General features: G+C 47.0%; 2 protein-coding genes across 2 annotated transcripts; one reads left to right on the top strand and one right to left on the bottom strand.

Annotated features, from left to right (window-relative positions):
- The first annotated feature begins 7,525 nt into the window (after nt 1-7,525).
- Nucleotides 7,526-10,363, top strand: LOC120702896 (pectinesterase-like). The gene is made up of 2 exons (XM_039986866.1): nt 7,526-8,677; nt 9,397-10,363. The coding sequence occupies exons 1-2, from the start codon at nt 7,594-7,596 to the stop codon at nt 10,083-10,085; spliced, it is 1,773 nt and encodes a 590-aa protein (XP_039842800.1). The 5' UTR covers nt 7,526-7,593; the 3' UTR covers nt 10,086-10,363.
- Nucleotides 10,364-11,007: 644 nt separating this feature from the next.
- Nucleotides 11,008-12,121, bottom strand: LOC120702898. The gene is made up of 3 exons (XM_039986867.1): nt 11,752-12,121; nt 11,515-11,639; nt 11,008-11,323 (listed from the first exon to the last, which is right to left on the bottom strand). Exons 1-3 carry the CDS (start codon nt 11,923-11,925, stop codon nt 11,218-11,220), a joined length of 405 nt encoding a protein of 134 aa, XP_039842801.1. The 5' UTR covers nt 11,926-12,121; the 3' UTR covers nt 11,008-11,217.
- Between the last annotated feature and the right edge of the window lie 7,112 nt (nt 12,122-19,233).

A 19,233-nucleotide genomic window follows, 5' to 3' on the forward strand; every position in this document is an offset into this window, starting at 1 on the left:
AACCTGGTGCTGTTTTTACTATGCAACATGCTTGAAATATATTTCCTTCTGATCTTTGTTTTAAGCAGGAAATAATAATTTTTTTGTAACTTTCAGGTCGGAACCAAGTTATCTCAAAATTTAGAGCTGTGGTGTCATCCCTACCAGCAGAAATGGATGATATTCAAATGGAACTGTCCAAACTGTAATGGCTTGTCAATGACCAAGGAAACAGGCAAGATGGTCTTCTGAAACTAAGGCAAACATCTTTGCCAGTGGGTTATAATATTCACTCTCCTTTTGTTCTGACACAGAAGTGCCATAGATTGTATTCCAAATAAATAAATAATCTTCATTACAGTTTCTAATTATGCTACTGTTCAATTGTATTATTTATATTGTTAGGCCCTAATAGGACAATAATCACAACAACCAACCAATGAATCACCATAACCCTATCTTGCTATTTGCTACAGCTTACACTCAGAAAATTATCATGCTCTATTTTATTAGTGTGGTCACTACTTACTAATCTATCCTTTTATATGTTTCAGGTATGCAGAAATATTGACAGTCAACTTGAGGGTAGTGGTACTGTGAACCATATTTATATGCAGGAGTAAGTGTAGACCAGATATAATTATTTTTTTTCTTTTGAAACCCATTGCTTTTGAATCTGTTTAGTATGTTAGTAGATTGAGCAAACCCATTGTGGTTTGCAGTGGTATTTGGTAGGGTAGGGTTAGTGTGTTCCATAGAGTAGAATTTAATTTGCCAGGACTAAGAATCGAACTTGTACTTGGAGGAATTTACAGGTCAAAGAAATAATATGTAGGCTTTCTTTTAGCTAACTAGCATTGACATTGCATGAAGAGTAACATGTGAGACAAGCCGGCACGTTGGTGCTGTTTTCGCTGGCTTGTTGGTGATGGTTAGTTTTTTTTTTGATTTCTCATAAGTGGGTGCCAATTTTTTTAGAAAGGAAAGAAAAGAAAATTTGAGACATACGTAGCATACTTTTCTTGTGGACTGGTGGGAATGACAAATAGTGCACATGCTACTTGGTTATAAAGTGTATCTAAGAATGGCAGTTGCTTATTGACTAACTGGTTTGGTTACCTTTTTATAATAAGGGATAATGCAGACTACTGTCGAGTTGCAACCACTCCCGAGCGCACCATGCCATCATTGTTCCCGATGTGGTGCTATATTCACCCTCTTTGTTCCCGACCATATCCACGCAACAGAGGAGGACATAAGATAATTGTACTAATTGCAAGTAGTGATGGTGATACTGCGAAGGCTTCCAAGAGACATGAGAAAGTAAATGATCACATGCTCTTCACAGAAAATTTCTGTTGCTTGCGTCTAACCACATGAGACATCATTACTAACTCCATTTTCCTATTAAACAGGCTGCAAAGTACATCGAGCACGACAGCTCCTTCAGCAAGAACTTGAATTAGATTAGATTTAGAATGGAGCGCATTGCTACATTATAATTGATCTTTAAACACGTGCATGTTGCACGTGCATCTCCACTAGTCTTATTAAGGAGTGATAATTTACAACAATATTATTAGGGTTCCTGTTTGGAGTACATCACGAGTGTTTTTAAAATTTGTTGTAAATTATCACTGCTTAATAAGATTTCTTAATTTGCAATGCCAACACCTTGACCCGCTTGTCAGGATGGCAACGGGGCGGGGCGGGGCCGGGGGGACAATCCCCGTCCCCGACCCGATCCCCGATTCATCGTCCCCGTCCCGACCCCGAAAGCACTATCGGGGCGAAATTGCCCCCCGACCCCGTTCCCCGTGGATCCCTGATACCCGATGGGGCCCCGCGGGGAGAAGGCATGGCTGAACAGCGCAGGCGGCGCGCCGGCGCCGGTGTCCGGCGAGACGGGCGGGCGGGCGGCACGCCGGTGCCGGTGTCCTGCTGATGCGGCGGCGGATGGGGATGTCGGGGAGGAAGACGAGGAGCGATGGCGGCGGCGGATATGGAGGAGGCAGCGGATGGGGAGGTCGGAGAGGAAGACAGCAACGGCTGATGGGTATGCGGCGACGGATGGGGAGCGACAGCAATGGCGGATGGGGATGCGGCGGCGGATGGGGAGCGACAGCAACAACAGATGGGGATGCGGTGGCGGATGGGGAGCGACATCAACGGCGGATGGGGATGCGGCGGCGGATGGGGAGGCCGTGCTGAATGGAGAGAAGCAGTGACGGCGCCATCTGCTCGGGAGGAGAGGGAGTCAGGGAGAGGGAGAGGGAGAGAGTAGAGGAAGAGAAGAGTGATTAGGGTTTCACATAGCTTAATGGGCTAGATTGTTGGTGTCACAGGACAGTCCAAATAATACCGATCAAGTGCACTAATTAACTATTTAACTTAAACCTCCGATACTGCACTTCACCAGTACACCCAGACTGCCTGCTATAACCAGGATCGATTACACGGGAACTCTCGCCAAAAGACGAGCACAGGTGATTACAAGCAACAAAAGTTTTCAAACTTAACTTACAACCAGAGTTAAACAAAAGTCTTCAAATTAATTTACAATAAAGTTTTATAAGTTAGGGTTACATTTTGTTTACAGAGTTCAAACGCAGCGGAAATACAAACAGTTTGAAACAAGCTTCAAAATACAATACGATAGATAACGTCGATGACCAAAAGACGAGCTTCACATCTTGCCCACTGATGTGAGGCTCACCTGCCTGCACTTCACGGAGAAGACGGAACTCACTCGACTGTCCAACCTGGAGGAAGAGGCTGACCAATCCAGGACGCACCGATTTCCTTGAAGTCTTCCGGAATACAGCCTGCTCAGAAGGGTTACAACCAAACCCTGAGTATTCTAATACTCAGCAAGTCTTACCCGTCTATGGGTATACTTAGCCCATTATCTAGACATGCACAGCTCTTTGGCTCTGGAGTTATTTTGCTGAAAAGCTACTAGTACTGAATCCTTACTTTCAATATTTTAGCTCCAATTGTGTTGATAGCTAGAAACTAGGTTTGCCTAGTTCTCTAGAGCACACATGGTTAATCATATTATCTTTTCAAGACATGCACATAAATCCATCTTTTCTCTTTCTGTCCTTTCAATCCTTACTACGATGTGACGCATTGACCAAGGCTCTCATATCCACGAGTCACGGCGAATCGATCCGATTTAACCTTGCAAGGTGGACCTAACTCACACGACACGTGAAAACCCCGTCGGGCCACACACGTCAACTGTTCCCACAATTACCCCGAAGTCTGAATCAAGCCCGCAAACACCCGGATGATGAGCCCCGCACGTGCGAACACTCGGTGAACCCGTGGGCCACTTCACCATCCGTCAACCCTACTCAGCACCGCAGGTCGAGACTCAGAATCCGACGCAATTTAGGTAATTAGCTTACCGGTTTCGACTACCTCCTACTTCCGGCATGTGGTTAGTACTGTTCAATCCTCAGTCAAAGGGCCAACAACGGAACGGTCCTCAATCGACACAGGCGGAGACTCACTTTCTTTACTCACAAACATGTCCAACTTTCCCTCCGCCTGGTCTCCAATTCCCTTCTCATTGCATTATTTCTCACAGCACTGCCTGAAGTAACAACCCTATATCTCGCGGGTGACAGGAAATCACCCGTCTTCTACCGAGTTTACTTAAGCATAGCGGTGCTAGCGATAACTGCACTAGTAAAGACGCTGGGTATTCTAGATTATGCATCTATGGTTCCAATCAATTCCTTGAACGTAAATGCACAATACTTTAAGTATAACATGAAGTAATTAAAATAAGGGATATGCTCCGGGGCTTGCCTTGCAAGTCAGCAGGGTTAGTGACTTCTTCGGGAGTGTGCTCGACTGCGTCCTCCTGCTATTCTCCTGCTTGCGGCTCCTGGACCGGCTCGACAATTAGCTTGTAGGCGACTTCGGTTTCAGCGTCTATACGAATAAAATGTGCCATGCATGAGACTCAAGAAAAGATGCAATGCACTGCAGTACCCGCAACTAGAATTATAGACAAAACCGATGAACAGCACTCTCAAAACTACGGTCCAAAGGAATTGTGTAGTGCTGAGATGGGATTTCGGTTGCTAATTCCTTTTAGCCTGAAGTGTTTCCTCCAAACAACAACTACTAAACTTGCTTCGGAGGATTAAATACAACCCTAGAGCAACATGGATCAAATATCCAGGGGCTTGTTTTGTTGCAAAAACACATGCACACACGAAAGAATTTATTACAACAATTATAAAAGAAACGAGCCTCACTAGGAATAAAAATAAAAGCAAGAACTTGACTTGCAGATATGGTCTAGCAACAAGAATTTATCAGAAAACATGATTTTGATAAAGCATGCCACATAAATTTTCCAACATTTAATGATGACCGAAACTATTTATTTTAACCCTAGCAAAGAAATCAAACAATGATAGATCCACAGACATGCACACAGGCCATGCACCTAGAAATTTTTCAGTGGACCACACGTGCAAAGAGTAGGCTACCACAAAAATTTCAGGATTTTTAGACAAACAGAACAACCGGTACAAAACAATCTAGCTTAAACGCAAACCATAAATTTAGCAGGGGCAAAAGTGAAATTTCACCAGCACAAGTATTTTTCTTCTGAAGATCTGGATTTAAGAAGACTAACGAAATTTGGTTTGCATTTTTAGCATTTTTCTGCATTTTTCTACGATTTTTGGAAGATTTCTGCAGAAATCAACAAAAATAAATAAAACCACCCCTAATCTCCTGACCCGTGGGTCCCACTTGACATGGAGAGAGAGGGGGGCGCTCCCCTGCTTCACTGCCCGCCCCGGCCGCGCACGGCGCCGGCGCCCAGGCGCGAGCGCGGTGGCCGTGGGGGCCGGCCAGCAGGGCAACGCGGGCGGGGCGGCGTGCAGCTCGCGCGCAGGAAGGCCCGTACGCTCGCGGCCCGCGCGGGGGCATCCCGGGGCGGAGCTAGGTGGCGGCGGCGCACAAGGCAGAGGCGGCGGCGGCTCGCGGCGGCGCGCGGTGGCGGCGTCGTTCCGGCCGTGGCGGGGCAGGAGGACCGCGGGATAGGGCGGCTCAACACTGAGGGAGGCCAAGCGGTCCCGGGGCGCACGGCGGCGCTGCGGGAGCCCTCGCGGAGGCGGCCCGCGACGACACAGGCGGCGGCGCCATGGCGTTCACGGCGGCGCGGCGGTGGTCCAATGCCGGCGATGCGGGATTCGAGCGGGGATAGGGTTGGGAAGGGAGAGGATAGCGCAAGGATGCTCACCGTGCCTTCGAATCGAGCGGAGGTGGACCGGAGGTAGGGAAGCGACGGAGGGGCGGAGCTCCGGCGGGTTCAGTGATGGCGGCCGGCGGTCGGGAGGCCGATTCGGCCGGGGAGCGGCTCAATCGAGCTCGCGGAGTGGCGGTGAAGATGGATGGCAAGGTGGATCGGGTTCTGGGAAGGTCGGGGCACGAGGTACGGCGGCGGGATGGCGAGGGTTCTGGGATCGGCTACTCTGCTGCGTGCGAGGAAGGAGAAAGGGAGAGGGAAAACGGACACGGCTCCTGGGGAGATAAGGACGACGCGCGAGCACGACAGGCGAGGTTCGCCGACGTCCGACGCGTGGCGTCGCCGGTGCTGTTGCCGTCGGCGCGCGCGTACGGTGTCGAGAGCACAGTAAACGAGTTGAATTCGTTTGAAATGATTTCGATCAAAGTTTGACTGCCCAAAACTCCAAATTTCATATTAAAACCCGAAATTTGACCAAAATAGAAGTTGTAGAGGGATAGAAGGTCTACAACTTTTGTTTTGGGCGCAAGTTGATTCGAAGCTCGGATCGGTGATAAAAACGAGATCGAAAACGGCTAAGTAGATGTTTACTAAGCGAACGCGATTAGCGCTAACGACGAACTTGAGTCCACGATTAGCGAGTTAGCTCATGATTAGCGAGCCCAATTAACACAGGGGTGTTACAGTTGGGCTATACATGGGTTGGCTCCTTATTTTTTTATTTTCCGGGTCCCCATGGATCCCCACGAGGCTAAATCCAAACCCGAACCTGCCCCGGCTCCATTTCGGGGCCTTGTCCCGTTCTCCCCGTGGGGGGAAATCCCTCCTCGTCCTCGCTGCTAATGGCTCCCACAGGCCCCGTTGCCATCCTGTCCTGCTTGTAGGAGCAAACAGCTATATTGTTGAATCTTTTATAGTCCAAGTACGTTGGTTAAAAAATAATAAGTTTTTCATTTTTCCTTAGTCTCTTTAGTTTTCAATCTTATTGTATACCTTCAGAATAATTTTTTGGCTGTGCGACCAAAAAATGGCGATTTTGGGTTGTACCAAGTCTGAAACTGAGTGAATCTATTTTTTATCCCATATTTTTCAATTCTATTTTCTTTGTTGGGAATCAAAATTTTGAGTTGATCTAAAGATTATTAGGTTTCTTTACTATATTTAGTACAATTTTTATATAACACATGTTTTTTTATAGAATAACTACGTCAAGCATCTAACTGACACTCTAGCACCGGTAAATTATAGTGTTACAAAAATCTTGATGGCAATACAACTCCTAGCACTATCTGTCGTGTATGTCGCTTCAAATAGAGACATAGTTTAGAACACGCTACCATCACATGACACACAATTATATTAGCACTATTTTGTCAAGCTAGTGAACGTTGATCTATAGTACTTAGCTTTATGTAATGCATGGCATGACGATCAAAATAATTTTAAAAATACTTCATACATTTTGTTTCTAGGGTGATAAAGGATATATAGTGGCTACGGTTGGAGGCTTGGAGCGGAAGCGATATTGTTCAAGATGATCGATAAAGAGGAAGAGAGGTAGCCATAAGAGAACTGCATGGGTGGAGTATAGAGTATCTTCGGAACACCATGTTGGTGGCCGCCAGAACGGTGCTTCAGTGAATCCTACTTGTTTTGCGCATCTGTATAGTAATATAATATGTGGGGTGGTGGGCGGTGAATGAAGCCTACTCCCTCTATCCCACAATATAGCTATTTGTAGAGTTTTAGGTAGGTTAAGGATGGAAAGTAAAAGTCCATTTTACCCTTCTTTAGTTAACATGCACTTGTTAAGAGAATATTAAGAGCTTTCCTGTTTAGTTTGCATGCAAATCTGCATCCCATGATTAATTTGCATGTAAGGAAGGATATTCTAGAACTCTCATACTAAAATTCCAGTTGGGAACTTAAAATTATAGCTATATTATAATATATAAAAATTTGAATGCTAGAAGTAGCTATATTTTGGGTTGGAAGGAGTATTTGTTAGTAACACAACCCTCAATCTGTGCCTCCATTCTTAAGATAAAAATCCCAAAAAAATATATACAGTGGATTCAAAACATTACTCGTTCCAGTTAGATTCTGTTTTGCAGGGATTACTTTTCTAAAGACTGTGTCTTAGTAGTTCTTGTTTGCAATAAATTCTTCTATATTTCTAAAGAAAAAAACAATTTGAAGAGGCTGTACCGACTGGAATCTTATTGTTAGGCGTGTCGTAGTTCACAACCTTATTATATACTTCGCATATCTCGGATTTTTTTCTCCCACTCCGGCACTCCCACACCACACGCTTGACTCGCACTGTGTCCACGGCCATGGCGGCCGCGGTCTCGCCGCCGCTCCTCCTCGCAGTCCTCCTCCTGACCACCGCCGGCACAACCCAATGCCACGGGCACAAGCGCCACCACCACCAGACTGACGGAACCAGGAGGCCCAGCAAGGCTGCCGCCGAGGAATCCAGGCCACCGGCCGCCACCGCTCACCACACCATCTGCCAGAAGACCCCGCACTCGGCCTCCTGCCTCGCGGCCGTGGCCTCGCATCTCGACGCCGTCGCCGGCGCGAGCGGGAAGGCGGCCGAGGCGTCCGCTGTTTCCGTACAGCTCCTCCCGCCGGACGTGCTCTCCGTCGTGCTCGCCTCCCTCCGCGGCGCGGCATCCGCGCTGTCGTCGCTCTCCCCCGCCATCTCCACGCTCTCCGTGCGGGCCGCCTTCCCCACGGGCGCCCCGCTCCGCCGCGGCGCCGCGCAGGACTGCCAGGAGCTCCACGCCGCGTCGCTGTCCTCGCTCTCGCGCGCCGCCTCGCTGCTCGCGGCGCCCGGCGACGGCGGGGGCCTCCCCGCCGCGCGCGCGCACCTCGCGGCCGCGCTCGCCAACAAGGCCACCTGCCTCGACGGGCTCGCCGGCGCGTCGTCGGGACCGGGGGTGGCCGGCCTCCTCGCGTCCTTCGACGACGCCTACGAGCACGTGTCCAACTCGCTCGCCCTCGTCGCCCGGGGCGGCGTGCCGTCGGCCGCTGGCTTCGCGAACGCCGTGGCCAAGGCCATCCACAACCGGCGGCTGCTCCAGGACGACGACAACGGCGACGGGGAAGATGACAGCGGCAACAACGGCGACGGCGACAGTGGGAACGCCGACCAGCGGACGGCGAAGGTGATCACGGTGGCGCAGGACGGGACGGGGGACTTCCGGACGGTGGGGGAGGCGGTGGCGGCGGCGCCGAACAACAGCCGCGCGAGGACGGAGATCCGGGTGAAGGCCGGGACGTACAGTGAGAACGTGGAGGTGCCGCCGTACAAGACCAACATCGCCCTCGTCGGCGAGGGCCGCGAGAAGACGATCATCACCGGCAGCCGCAGCGCCGCCGGCGGCTGGACCACCTTCCGCACGGCCACCTTCGGTAATCACGCCAACATCCTAACCACACACAATTCCGCAACAATTATCTGAACACATTTTGCACTTCACCTCGCGAGATGCGAAGCACAAGCATCCCTCGCTAGTCCGTCGCAGCTGCCGCTGCCAGACCCGGCTGGCAGCTGCATTGCAGAGGCCTCGTCGCCTTGCGTCTCTGGATGCAGGCACACATGCCTGGTCTCGACGTGTCAGCGTGAAGGCATGTGGTCTTCAGACTGTCAGAGACGCAGAGTAGATAACGCGACTAGTAAATTGTAGTGCATGTTAGTTCCATGGATGATGGCCAGATTAGCTAGGGATGGGATCTACTAACTACTAAGCCTGATGGATGATTTAGATGGGCAGGGCAGGGCTGCATCTGCATGCATGCATGGGATGGGACCAAGGATCCAGAGGTTTGAGTTGGATGTTTCTCCTAACTGATCACGTGAACATGTGGTGCCTTTGCTCCTGCTCCATGTTGGCGCTACGATCCGAGACCGAGAGCCCGAGACACGCTCACGGCCATGGAGACCTCGCCAACTCGACAGGGGCCGGGTCGCTGACAAAACAGCTCTCCTTTTGGCCATGTCCACGAGCGGCGCTGGCGCAGGACCGACGGGAAGTCACACCAGCGCTCCACGCCACGCCATGCCATCGTGCCCACCGATCGCCACGGCCCAAGCTAACGCCAAAACATATGCGCATGTGATGTCCTGGCAGGCGTCTCCGGCGAGGGCTTCCTGGCGCGCGACGTCACGTTCCGCAACACGGCGGGCGCGGCCGCGGGGCAGGCGGTGGCGCTGCGAGTGAACGCGGACCTTGCCGCCGCCTACCGCTGCGGCGTGGAGGCGCACCAGGACGCGCTGTACGCGCACTCGTTCCGCCAGTTCTACCGCGAGTGCGCCGTCGCCGGCACCGTCGACGTCGTCTTCGGCGACGCCGCCGCCGTGCTGCAGGGCTGCGCGCTCCTCGCCAGGGCGCCGCTGCCCGGCCAGGACGTCGTGCTCACGGCGCAGGGCCGGGGCGACCCCAACGAGGACACGGGCATCGCCGTGCTCAACTGCACGGTCGACGCCGCCGCCGCGCCCCTGCCCGCCGGCACGCGCACGTTCCTGGGCCGGCCGTGGGGCGCGTACGCGCGCGCCGCGGTGATGGACTCCTACCTGGGCCCGATCGTGGACCGGGAAGGCTGGGCCGAGTGGCCCGGCGCCGAGCCCGGCCGCGGGGACACCGTGTTCTTCGGCGAGTACGGGAACGGCGGCCCGGGCGCGGGCACGGAGGGGCGCGTGCGCTGGGCCGGCGTGCGCCAGATGGACTACGACGAGGCGGCCCAGTTTGCCGTCGAGAACTTCATCTACGGCAACGAGTGGCTCGGCGCCACCTCCTTCCCCTACGACGACGACGTCTGAATTCTGATTAACCTTTGCCCTGTAAAATCTCAAGTACGCAACAGTTAATTGCAAGTTACTTACTCTGTACCTTATGCTTACCCGTCAGGCGTAATTAAGTTTTGCTTGTGTTGTGTTCCAGTGTAGTGGAATTCGAATGGCTTCCTGCTCTGATCTGGAATGTTTTGTTCTGTTGGAGAGCATCTCTCATTCTGAATTGTAAATTTTTCTTTTTCATGCCCTGTTCTGTTTGCAGCTTATGATTCCCATGTGATAGGAATGAATGTTTCGTGAAACTACGCACTCAGGAAGGCCCTGTCTGGAACACGTGAAAACTTTCTGAACCCTAGAGGAGCTGACCTGTGCTCTCTTGAAATTCTACCTTCCATTTCCAAACAGGGTTTAATTACATGTTCCTACATAATTTCCCTTAACTTCAACGACTAGCCAATGGAATCGCGACAAACTCTAGAAACTCTAGTCTTTGCTAAAGCCAAAAGACTTTCTTCCCGAGCCTGATAATTGATGCTGACAAGGTATGAAAGGATAAGGAGATGGCCCGCCGATATCTCCAATGATGTCGACATCCACAACGCCTCCAGCTTCAGACTCACATGGCCTCGTGAGGGTCTGGCATTAACAAAGGACAGAAATATTCTGGTCATCAACTGACACCAGAAACCTTTCTTTCAAGTAATTTATTTCCTGTTGGCGTGTTTCCAACTTCCCAAAGATTAGCAGCGAATGTTGTTGCCGGCTGAAGCCTGAAACACATAGCTAACACATTGCTACAATGTGCAATTCAGTCAGATGAGCAACAGAGGTAAAATATTGCAGGGAACTGCAACTGTAAACCTGTTTCCTATGGCGTTCCCTGATCAGATATTCAGATCTCGTTGTCACTTTTTAGGAATATGAAGTTATTCAATAAACATTCTCATCCTTGCAGAAAGTGATTCTTTAGAAACAAGTAAATCGGCTTCAGCAGTACACTGAGAACAATATCATTTTTTTTCTTTTTATGTGAAACCCAAAGCTATGTACAGAATCTGACGAACTAATATCAGTGACTAAGTGCAACACCTTGCATACACGCACTTATTCTTGCAGAACATCATTTTACATAATTATGCTCACATGATTAGTTTCATGCTCAGAGCTGCCTCTTCGGATCACTCTTAAGCTGAAGAACATCAACGTCCTCGAAAACCTGAAGAGTTGCCAGCTGGATGAAATCGGCGACCTGAACTCCGACGGGCCTACAGTATCAGAAATCACAGCATAAGGAGGATTTTTTTCCTGAAGAAACTAGCAGGAGTTCTTCCAATCATATTATTACAGAACAGTAGAACAAAGATGCAAAATATTTGTACCAGAGATCACCCATTTCTCAACCTTGCCAACACATCGAGAACCAAGATCCAGAATATTCAGAAATTCAGATGCTCACCATGGGAAACAGGCTTTCTCCGGCAACCTTATTCCTAGCCTTGGGCCTTCATCATACCCTTCGCAGATCATCTCCCCGTTCTCATCTCTGTAGCAGAGGATCCCTCTCAATTGATCCTCAAATACCTACCAAATACAAGAACAGATTAGAACAAGATCAAGCCACTGCGCAAACTTTCTTTATCATGTATTCCTGCATGTGAATGAGGAACTGCTGAGCACATGTGTATGTGCCTACCTTCTTGTTGTCTGTCGCAGGAGTTAAGGAGAGGTGTGATAAAGAACTGCTGCCATGAGCAGAGGTGCTGAACCTGAAGGCTGCCTTTCTTGTACCAGACCTTGGGCTGATCACGGCCATGGAACAGGAGGAGGTGGAAGAAGGGTGATGATGGCAAGGCATCCTGGCTGCCATTTTGGTTTCTGGTGAAAAAATTAAGGTGTTCACCAAACTACAAATGGGGCCTCCAGCCCTTCACTAGGCTGAGAAGTATACATATATAAGAGATGGACATGGCAGCATCTTCTACTACCATTAAATTATATTTGTAAGACTCACATCATATTGGGTACTTGGGCATCCACATCATTATTGTTGATGGAAGAGGAGCAGGGTGGAGATGTGAGATGTCAATCATATGTGGGAAAGGCCAAAGCTGTCAATTATTTTGGTCGCCGCACGCCATCTCTTGCCTCGTTGGGGGCTCGGCGGGCCCGGCCATTACCTCACAAACATTATCACCACAGTTGTTCGTTGATAATATTCCTTAATCCAACGCCAAAGACTTTGTTTTTTTAAGATTATAAAAAAAGGCCAATGGCTTTGTGACTAGGCTTATCTGCTGACGTTGAAGACTTGCTAAAGAATTGCATGTAGGAGTATACACCAATTGTCAACAGGGTAACGGTCAAAAACTGGTGGCCATTTTGTTGTCCGAGAGGACAAGCTGTTTTCATTGTTCATGCCCGTGTGTTGTTACAGATAATAAAAAAAATTAATTGTATAAAAATGTATATCTTGCCAACAAATAATAATATTCATCGTGCAACTCTCCCTCTCCTATAGAATCACCTTTTTATGTTTTTCCTCTAGTATATGCAGCATCAGAAACATAATAAGATTAACAAGTCAAATATATTATGAGGATAATTTTTGCAGAATTCCAAAATTATAGAGATTTAAGTTGACTTAGGTGAGGATTCTCCATTTAGTACATTGAACTTTGCAACCTTTGGAAAAGCCTAAGTATATACTTCCACCATTCCAAATGGTAGGTCGTTTGACCTTTTTAACCTCAAATTTGACCACTCGTCTTATTTAAAAAAATTCTACAAACATAGTCAAATTTAAGTCATTATTGAAAAACTTTAATAAAGAAAACCACAACAAAAGAAGTGATATTCTGCACAAATTTTTGAATAAGACGAGTGGTCAAACTTCGGATAATAAAGTCAAACAACCTATAAAAATGACCTATAATTTGGAGCGGAGGGAGTAGAATTCTACCCAGATGTCAAAATCAATATTCAATATTTTCTAGGAAGAGGAACAAAATAATATTTACTTGTAAACACCATATTATATAAACTAAAAGGTTAATGTAAAAGGTAAATATTTACTAAAGAACTTTTGAAATTGTAAATAGAACAGATATTAATCTACAAGGTTAGCTAGTGCAACAACATTTACTTGTAAACACCATATTGTATAAACTAACCAAAAACAAAAGAATTGCTCACAAATGTAAATTATTCACCATGGCTGCTAGTTGCTAAGTTTATCTTGTCTTCCAAAGAGTATAATAAATTGCAGATTCCTTGTAGAGTAATATGCATTCATCTGTTCTGCCTCTTTAAGTCACCAAAAAAATGTTGTTCTAGTAGCTTACCAGTGGGCATTATAACCTGAATATTGTAGCCACCATAGAATTTCTTGAAAGAAATCATTACCAACTGTTTCAACTTAGAATTCATAGTATTAATAGAAACATATAGTGCAAAGGTCCCCATTTTCTATAATTCAAATATTCCAAATTGAAATCACTGGCTTTATCTTGAGTGTGCTACAAATTTATCTAAGTAATAAGTTATAAGTGTGCTACAGATTATATTTTTTCATAGATAGAAAATCTAAGTAATTAATAATTATAAATCAAATGTTCACAGTAACTCAAGATTATCACAATGTTGGCCCCAGGACTAGGAACAGATCTTACTTTTTAAAGCTATAAAGCCCATATTTTTCACTTATGATATCAAACTTCTATTGTGTAACAGTAAAATAAAAGTTTTGATGTATCTACTTCAATAACTGGTTTTGGGCAAAAGTATGTATGGGTTTTGGGCCTTTTGCTTTTGGCTTTTGCAAAAGCAAAAGCAGGTTGGAAAGCCCAACCAAATGCTATTCATCAATATGAATGCGTAGTGCCATATAAATCATGACATTCAATCATCATGTGAAGCAAAGGAAAAATATGATCTGATAAAGAAGCAAAGAAAACAAAATTTGATCATTGAAAGATTAGCTTCATACACAAGTTCGTCTTGGTAACGTATACAAAAGAACATCTGTGGACCGAAATAAACATCAGCAAATTGGATTGACTCATCACTCTCCTTAGTTGTGTCGATCAAGTGGAGCAATCTCGATAAATTAACCCATTGGAGCTCCACGCCTATCCTTATATCATGTTGAAGAAATATTGCAATGAAAAAATGAAGTACTCAGGCCCATGATTTTTAGAAGCTCTGGTCCATAGAATCTGCTGCAGAAATATTGAATCTGCATAGAGCAAAGCAAAATTACTTCCCCGGTATTAAGACCTGGCTAGAGAATGTTTCCTAGTTCGTTTTGTTTTTATTCTTTGGCTCTTATAATCTGTGCTACTTTTAGCTTGTTTTAATATATATAACCAGTAGGGGAGCTCTCCCCTCCTATTTTATCAAAAAAAAAGAAATATTGAATCTGATATAGAAGCCACCAAATTCAGCCTGGATGAATTATGTGCCCTCTTATGTGGTTACCGCTGGTGTGGCAGCAAGAACATTGCAAGGAAGCATCATTCAGATCATGCCAACTTCGTTCAGAAAGTGAGTAACAAAGAGATTGCATCGGACATGAGGAAATCAGACATGACGGTGTCTTGTGATGTCATGAAACAGCAGCCACTATGGCCCTAGTGTGTCCAGCATCAAATTGTTGTACAATCAGTCAGTACTCAGTCATTGAATCACAATGACTTTCTCCACATGGGTCGAACGTGGAACCATCTTGGAGGAAGGTCTGGCCCTCATATCCTGGAACATTCCCTCTAATGTGATGTGTGATATGGTTGATGAATTGTACAACCATCTACGCGTAAGCCTTGTAAATAAAGATGTGTGGTGGCAGGCATCATGAACATCTATATATGCTTCTCGAGTGCTCGCCACCTGCTGGATCATGGCGCCACAGCTATTCACAAAACATCATTGCAGCATCACACTTCTCCCTCTGGCCATGCCCAGTCGTTAGGAAGAACTACTAGGAATGCGCGGCACTCGGGAACCGGACATGGCAGGTGTAGAACATTCAGCAGCCGACTGTGAGCCGGGCAGCATGAAGGTTGGCCGCTGGGGCACTGCGGGCTCCGGTTTCTCGACCGTCAGAATGATAGGACGGGCAAAAAGAGGGAGATGAGCTCGCCAGGTAGTGGCGTGGACTTGTTTGTGCGAGTGTTTGGAATCTTTTACTCGTTTGTAATAAGTGGACTGATTCTACCTTGCGTAGATGAAGCCGGATCGTATCTATCCTTTATCTAAAAAAAACTGGCGGCTTGAACGATCCAAAGCCATCAGAGAGGTGTATCAACTTCGTCATGTTAAGTTCAAGCTGTACTACCTGACGACCCAATTCCAGCCCACGTGCTACCACGAACCTTCTGCGGGCTGCAGCTTCAGGATTTCCCCAACTCTTCCGCTTGCACGCCGACTCGAACTTCCTAGACAACATGTACTCTGCTTTTCTGAGTTGTTCTCTGTGCAATGACTATTTCTCTCTCCAAGCATTGGAAGAATCGGTCTTGTGTGCTCAGCTTTCAGCTCTGTTCTTGGTTAGGAATCGCATTCCATCCAGCCATGGATGACCGGTTCAGCTACATTTGTGTGTGGACTACCAGTGCTTTCATCCGGAGCCATAAACGTCCCGAGAGCTAGGGTCACTGCGAGCCAGTTGATGCACTCATGCCATGATTAGCCCTAATTTGGACATCATATGCTGGAATGTTTGAGGCATCAATGAGTCCATGCGAGGACAAACAGTTCATCAATCCCTTGTATCAACCAGATGCCACTAGTGTGCTTGCTTCTAGAAACCAAATCACATTCCGATTTGTTGAAAATCAATGTGGTTCTGGGGAACGCACCTCATTAACATGCAAAGTAATGTAAAGGTGTGACAAAATAACTTCACATGGAGGCTGCAGCACCTTTTATTTTAGTGTGTGTGTGTGTACATGAGCTGATCCGGGGCCTACAGGTCTACGAGGAAGGCTGGTGACCCATATATGTCTCATGTTGTAGTGTGTATCATCCATCTAGTGTGACCAATACGAGCAACCAACTATACCTGTTGCGTGTTACTACTAGCAATGTACCATCCAGTGGGCACCATGGCTCTATAGTCTAGTATAGCCTAACAAAATGTCACTGCTCACAACTGCATGTCACACTACCTATTCAAAAAGTGTGGCCAATTATTCATCCCTTCTTGTTTTCAGATTTTCCAATGGCTTTGGCCTTGTATTCCTTGTGCTGCAAATTTTGATCAGTTGGGTCCTCACAATGAAGCATTGGGGTGATCCGTGTGATGAACAAAGGAAATCTTTTGGAATGTGCGGCATCGGGCAATCAGATATTACTAAATGTCGCCTCTTTCCTGGAGGCATTTCTAAGTGCACTACTGTATCCAGCCTTCTGGGTTCTACTTGGTCACACTTTTGTTGGGCGGGAATTGGTTTCTCTATCTATCACTTGTGTGTTTAGTTTCATGATAATCCTGCCGTGTTACACTCGTCATGTCTCTGCAGGACTGAATAATAAGATACTCCATGAGGTATTTAGTTGTGATCCTCATGGAATTAGAATTTCTCTGTTTGGAATTGTAACTATATTTTTTCTCCTTCAAATATCTTTTTGATTCATAGATGGAGTTCCTGCAAACTCTAGCATTTGCATGCGTCCAAAATCTATTCTTGTTCGAGGTGATAATTGACGCTACGTATCAGATGATAATGATACTATATACCAAAGTGTCTTCAGTGACGCCGACATCCACAAGGTCCTCCAGGCTTTAGGATCACACATGGCCATTTCAACTAATCGCTTTGCATTTCATGGTTTAGTCATATAATGCCAGCTGAGATTTACTGGAATGGCAAAAAGAAAAATGTTATTCATGGTCAAACGAGGGAATGAGGCAACATGATGATCTGCAACATGTGATGTCTAGTGAATGAGTACAGCCAGCTATACACAAGCCTATTGTGATTACTCACATTCTAGCCAGTCAGAGACCTCCTGAATTTTTTGCCCATGTGCTGCACTATATGACTCCAATCCGTAGCCTAACATACTGCTTGTGTTCAATGCATGTCACATTTCCACTGTACCCTAGTTATATATGCCTCTGATCCGTCTGCAATTGGTATCATCCAACCCAAGTGACTTCTTTACCATCGCCGCTGAATCTCTCAACCGGCCGATACACATGTGACGGAACCGCCAAATTAAAACTCTAATTAAGTTTAATGGCCGTCATTTGAACACATCGGGCGTATTAGCTTAACGGCTTAATTTGGCGACCCTTTCTCAACCCACGGCCCGATCGAAACAACACCGGTAGTCCCACGCGATGGTGGGCGCAGATGGTATAAGCACGACAAAAATACTTAAAAATATATAAGGACGAAGGAACCGATAAACAAGAGTTTTACAAACTGAGTTCAAATTTACACAAGAGAGTATAATTTACAAAACTTACAATATAGGTAACCGAAGTCCAGAAAGAAGAAATCTAATACTACATTAGCCTTCACCAGTTCTGAATTTTCATGACCGGTCAGACCGGTTTATCGAACCGGTCGGACCGGTCTCCACTCCTCTGAAGCCTCCACCGGTCAGACCGGTCCCACGGACCGGTCAGACCGGTCTGCGCAAAACAGAAAGGTTGAACACTCTGCCCTCAAGTGTTCAACCCGACAAAGCCCTAGCCTAAGGGTCTCTATCCACCACTTCCCACCCCTCTGCATCTCTGCGGATGAATTTAACACAGCAGGGGCAGAAATCGACGTCCGGGTGTCCTGAAATAATAATTGTGGCAACAAACCCTGAGTATACTAATACTCAGCAAGGCTTACCCGACCAGTGGGTATAACTTAGTCCACATAACTAGACATGCAAGACTTTCTGGCTGGTGGTTATTTTGCATAAAAAGCTTCTAAATGAGTCCTTATTTTTCCACTTTTAGCTCCAATTCTATATTCTATCATTCTCGACTAGTATTTGCACCTGCTAAGAAATCATAAACAGACATGGAGTAGTAATTCCTGGTAGTCATTCTCAATCATCACTTAAGTTCCATAAGACATTACTACGATGCGGTGCTGCGATCAAGGTGCTCATATCTGAGAGCGATTGACGGCGAATCGATCCGATTTAACCTTACAAGGTGGACCTAACCAACACGGCACGTATTTGTCTCGTCGGACTATACATGCCAACCCTTCCCCTCCCCCACCTCGAACTACAGGACCGCCCCACCATCATATGGTCAGCCGAGCTCAACGTGAGACCACCAAAAGTAAACATGCATCCCCATTTCTCCGCGACTACTCGACTACCCCAGGAGGTGAGTTGAAGTCCTGTACTTTCGAAGCAAAGCAGTACTAGGCTTACCGGTTTCGACTACCTCCTACTCCCGGCATGCGGTTAGTACAATTCAAACTCGATCACAGGGCCAGACAACGAACGGTCCTTAACCGACACAGGCGGGGCTAACTTTTTCCCCGCCCGGTCTCCAAGTTCTTTTCCTTTCTTCCTTAATTCAATATTCCATATATTCAAATAACTAAAAACCCTATATCTCACGAGTGACCCGAAATCACTCGTCTTCTACCGAGTTCTATTAAGCATAGCATTTCTATCGTCCTCCACATACTAGTATAACTCGAGGAAACCTAGGGATCATGCAACTAGGGTTCCAAATAATTCCTGAACCTAATGCACAAGTAATAGAAACATAATTATAGGTGTCATAATTTGAAATAAAAGGATGTGCACCGGGGCTTGCCTTGCGCCTGCTGCTCAACACTGGGGTGAGTGGGGCCTTGGGCCGACTCCCCACGATCCTGCTACTGCGGGGCTTGCCCTTGGGGCTCCTGTGGCTCCGCAACCACCTCGTACACGACCTTCTCCGCCGCGGCTGCTACACGTGTGCATATGCATATGGCATGAAAATGCATGCATGAGTTATAAAAATTATAAGTAACTAATAGCCAAAATAATTTCTAACCAATTTTACCAACTACCCCGACTATCACCTTCTCAGCCAACACCCCACCGGTCAGACCGGTCCGATGGACCGGTCTGACCGGTCTATCTAATCCTACCGTGACACCGGTTAGACCGGTCACTCCGACCGGTCAGACCGGTCTTAACTAGACCAGAACCTAAGACCCTTGTCGTG

This window comes from Panicum virgatum, chromosome 4K, assembly GCF_016808335.1.
Source record: "Panicum virgatum strain AP13 chromosome 4K, P.virgatum_v5, whole genome shotgun sequence".
Taxonomy (NCBI): Eukaryota; Viridiplantae; Streptophyta; class Magnoliopsida; order Poales; family Poaceae; genus Panicum; species Panicum virgatum.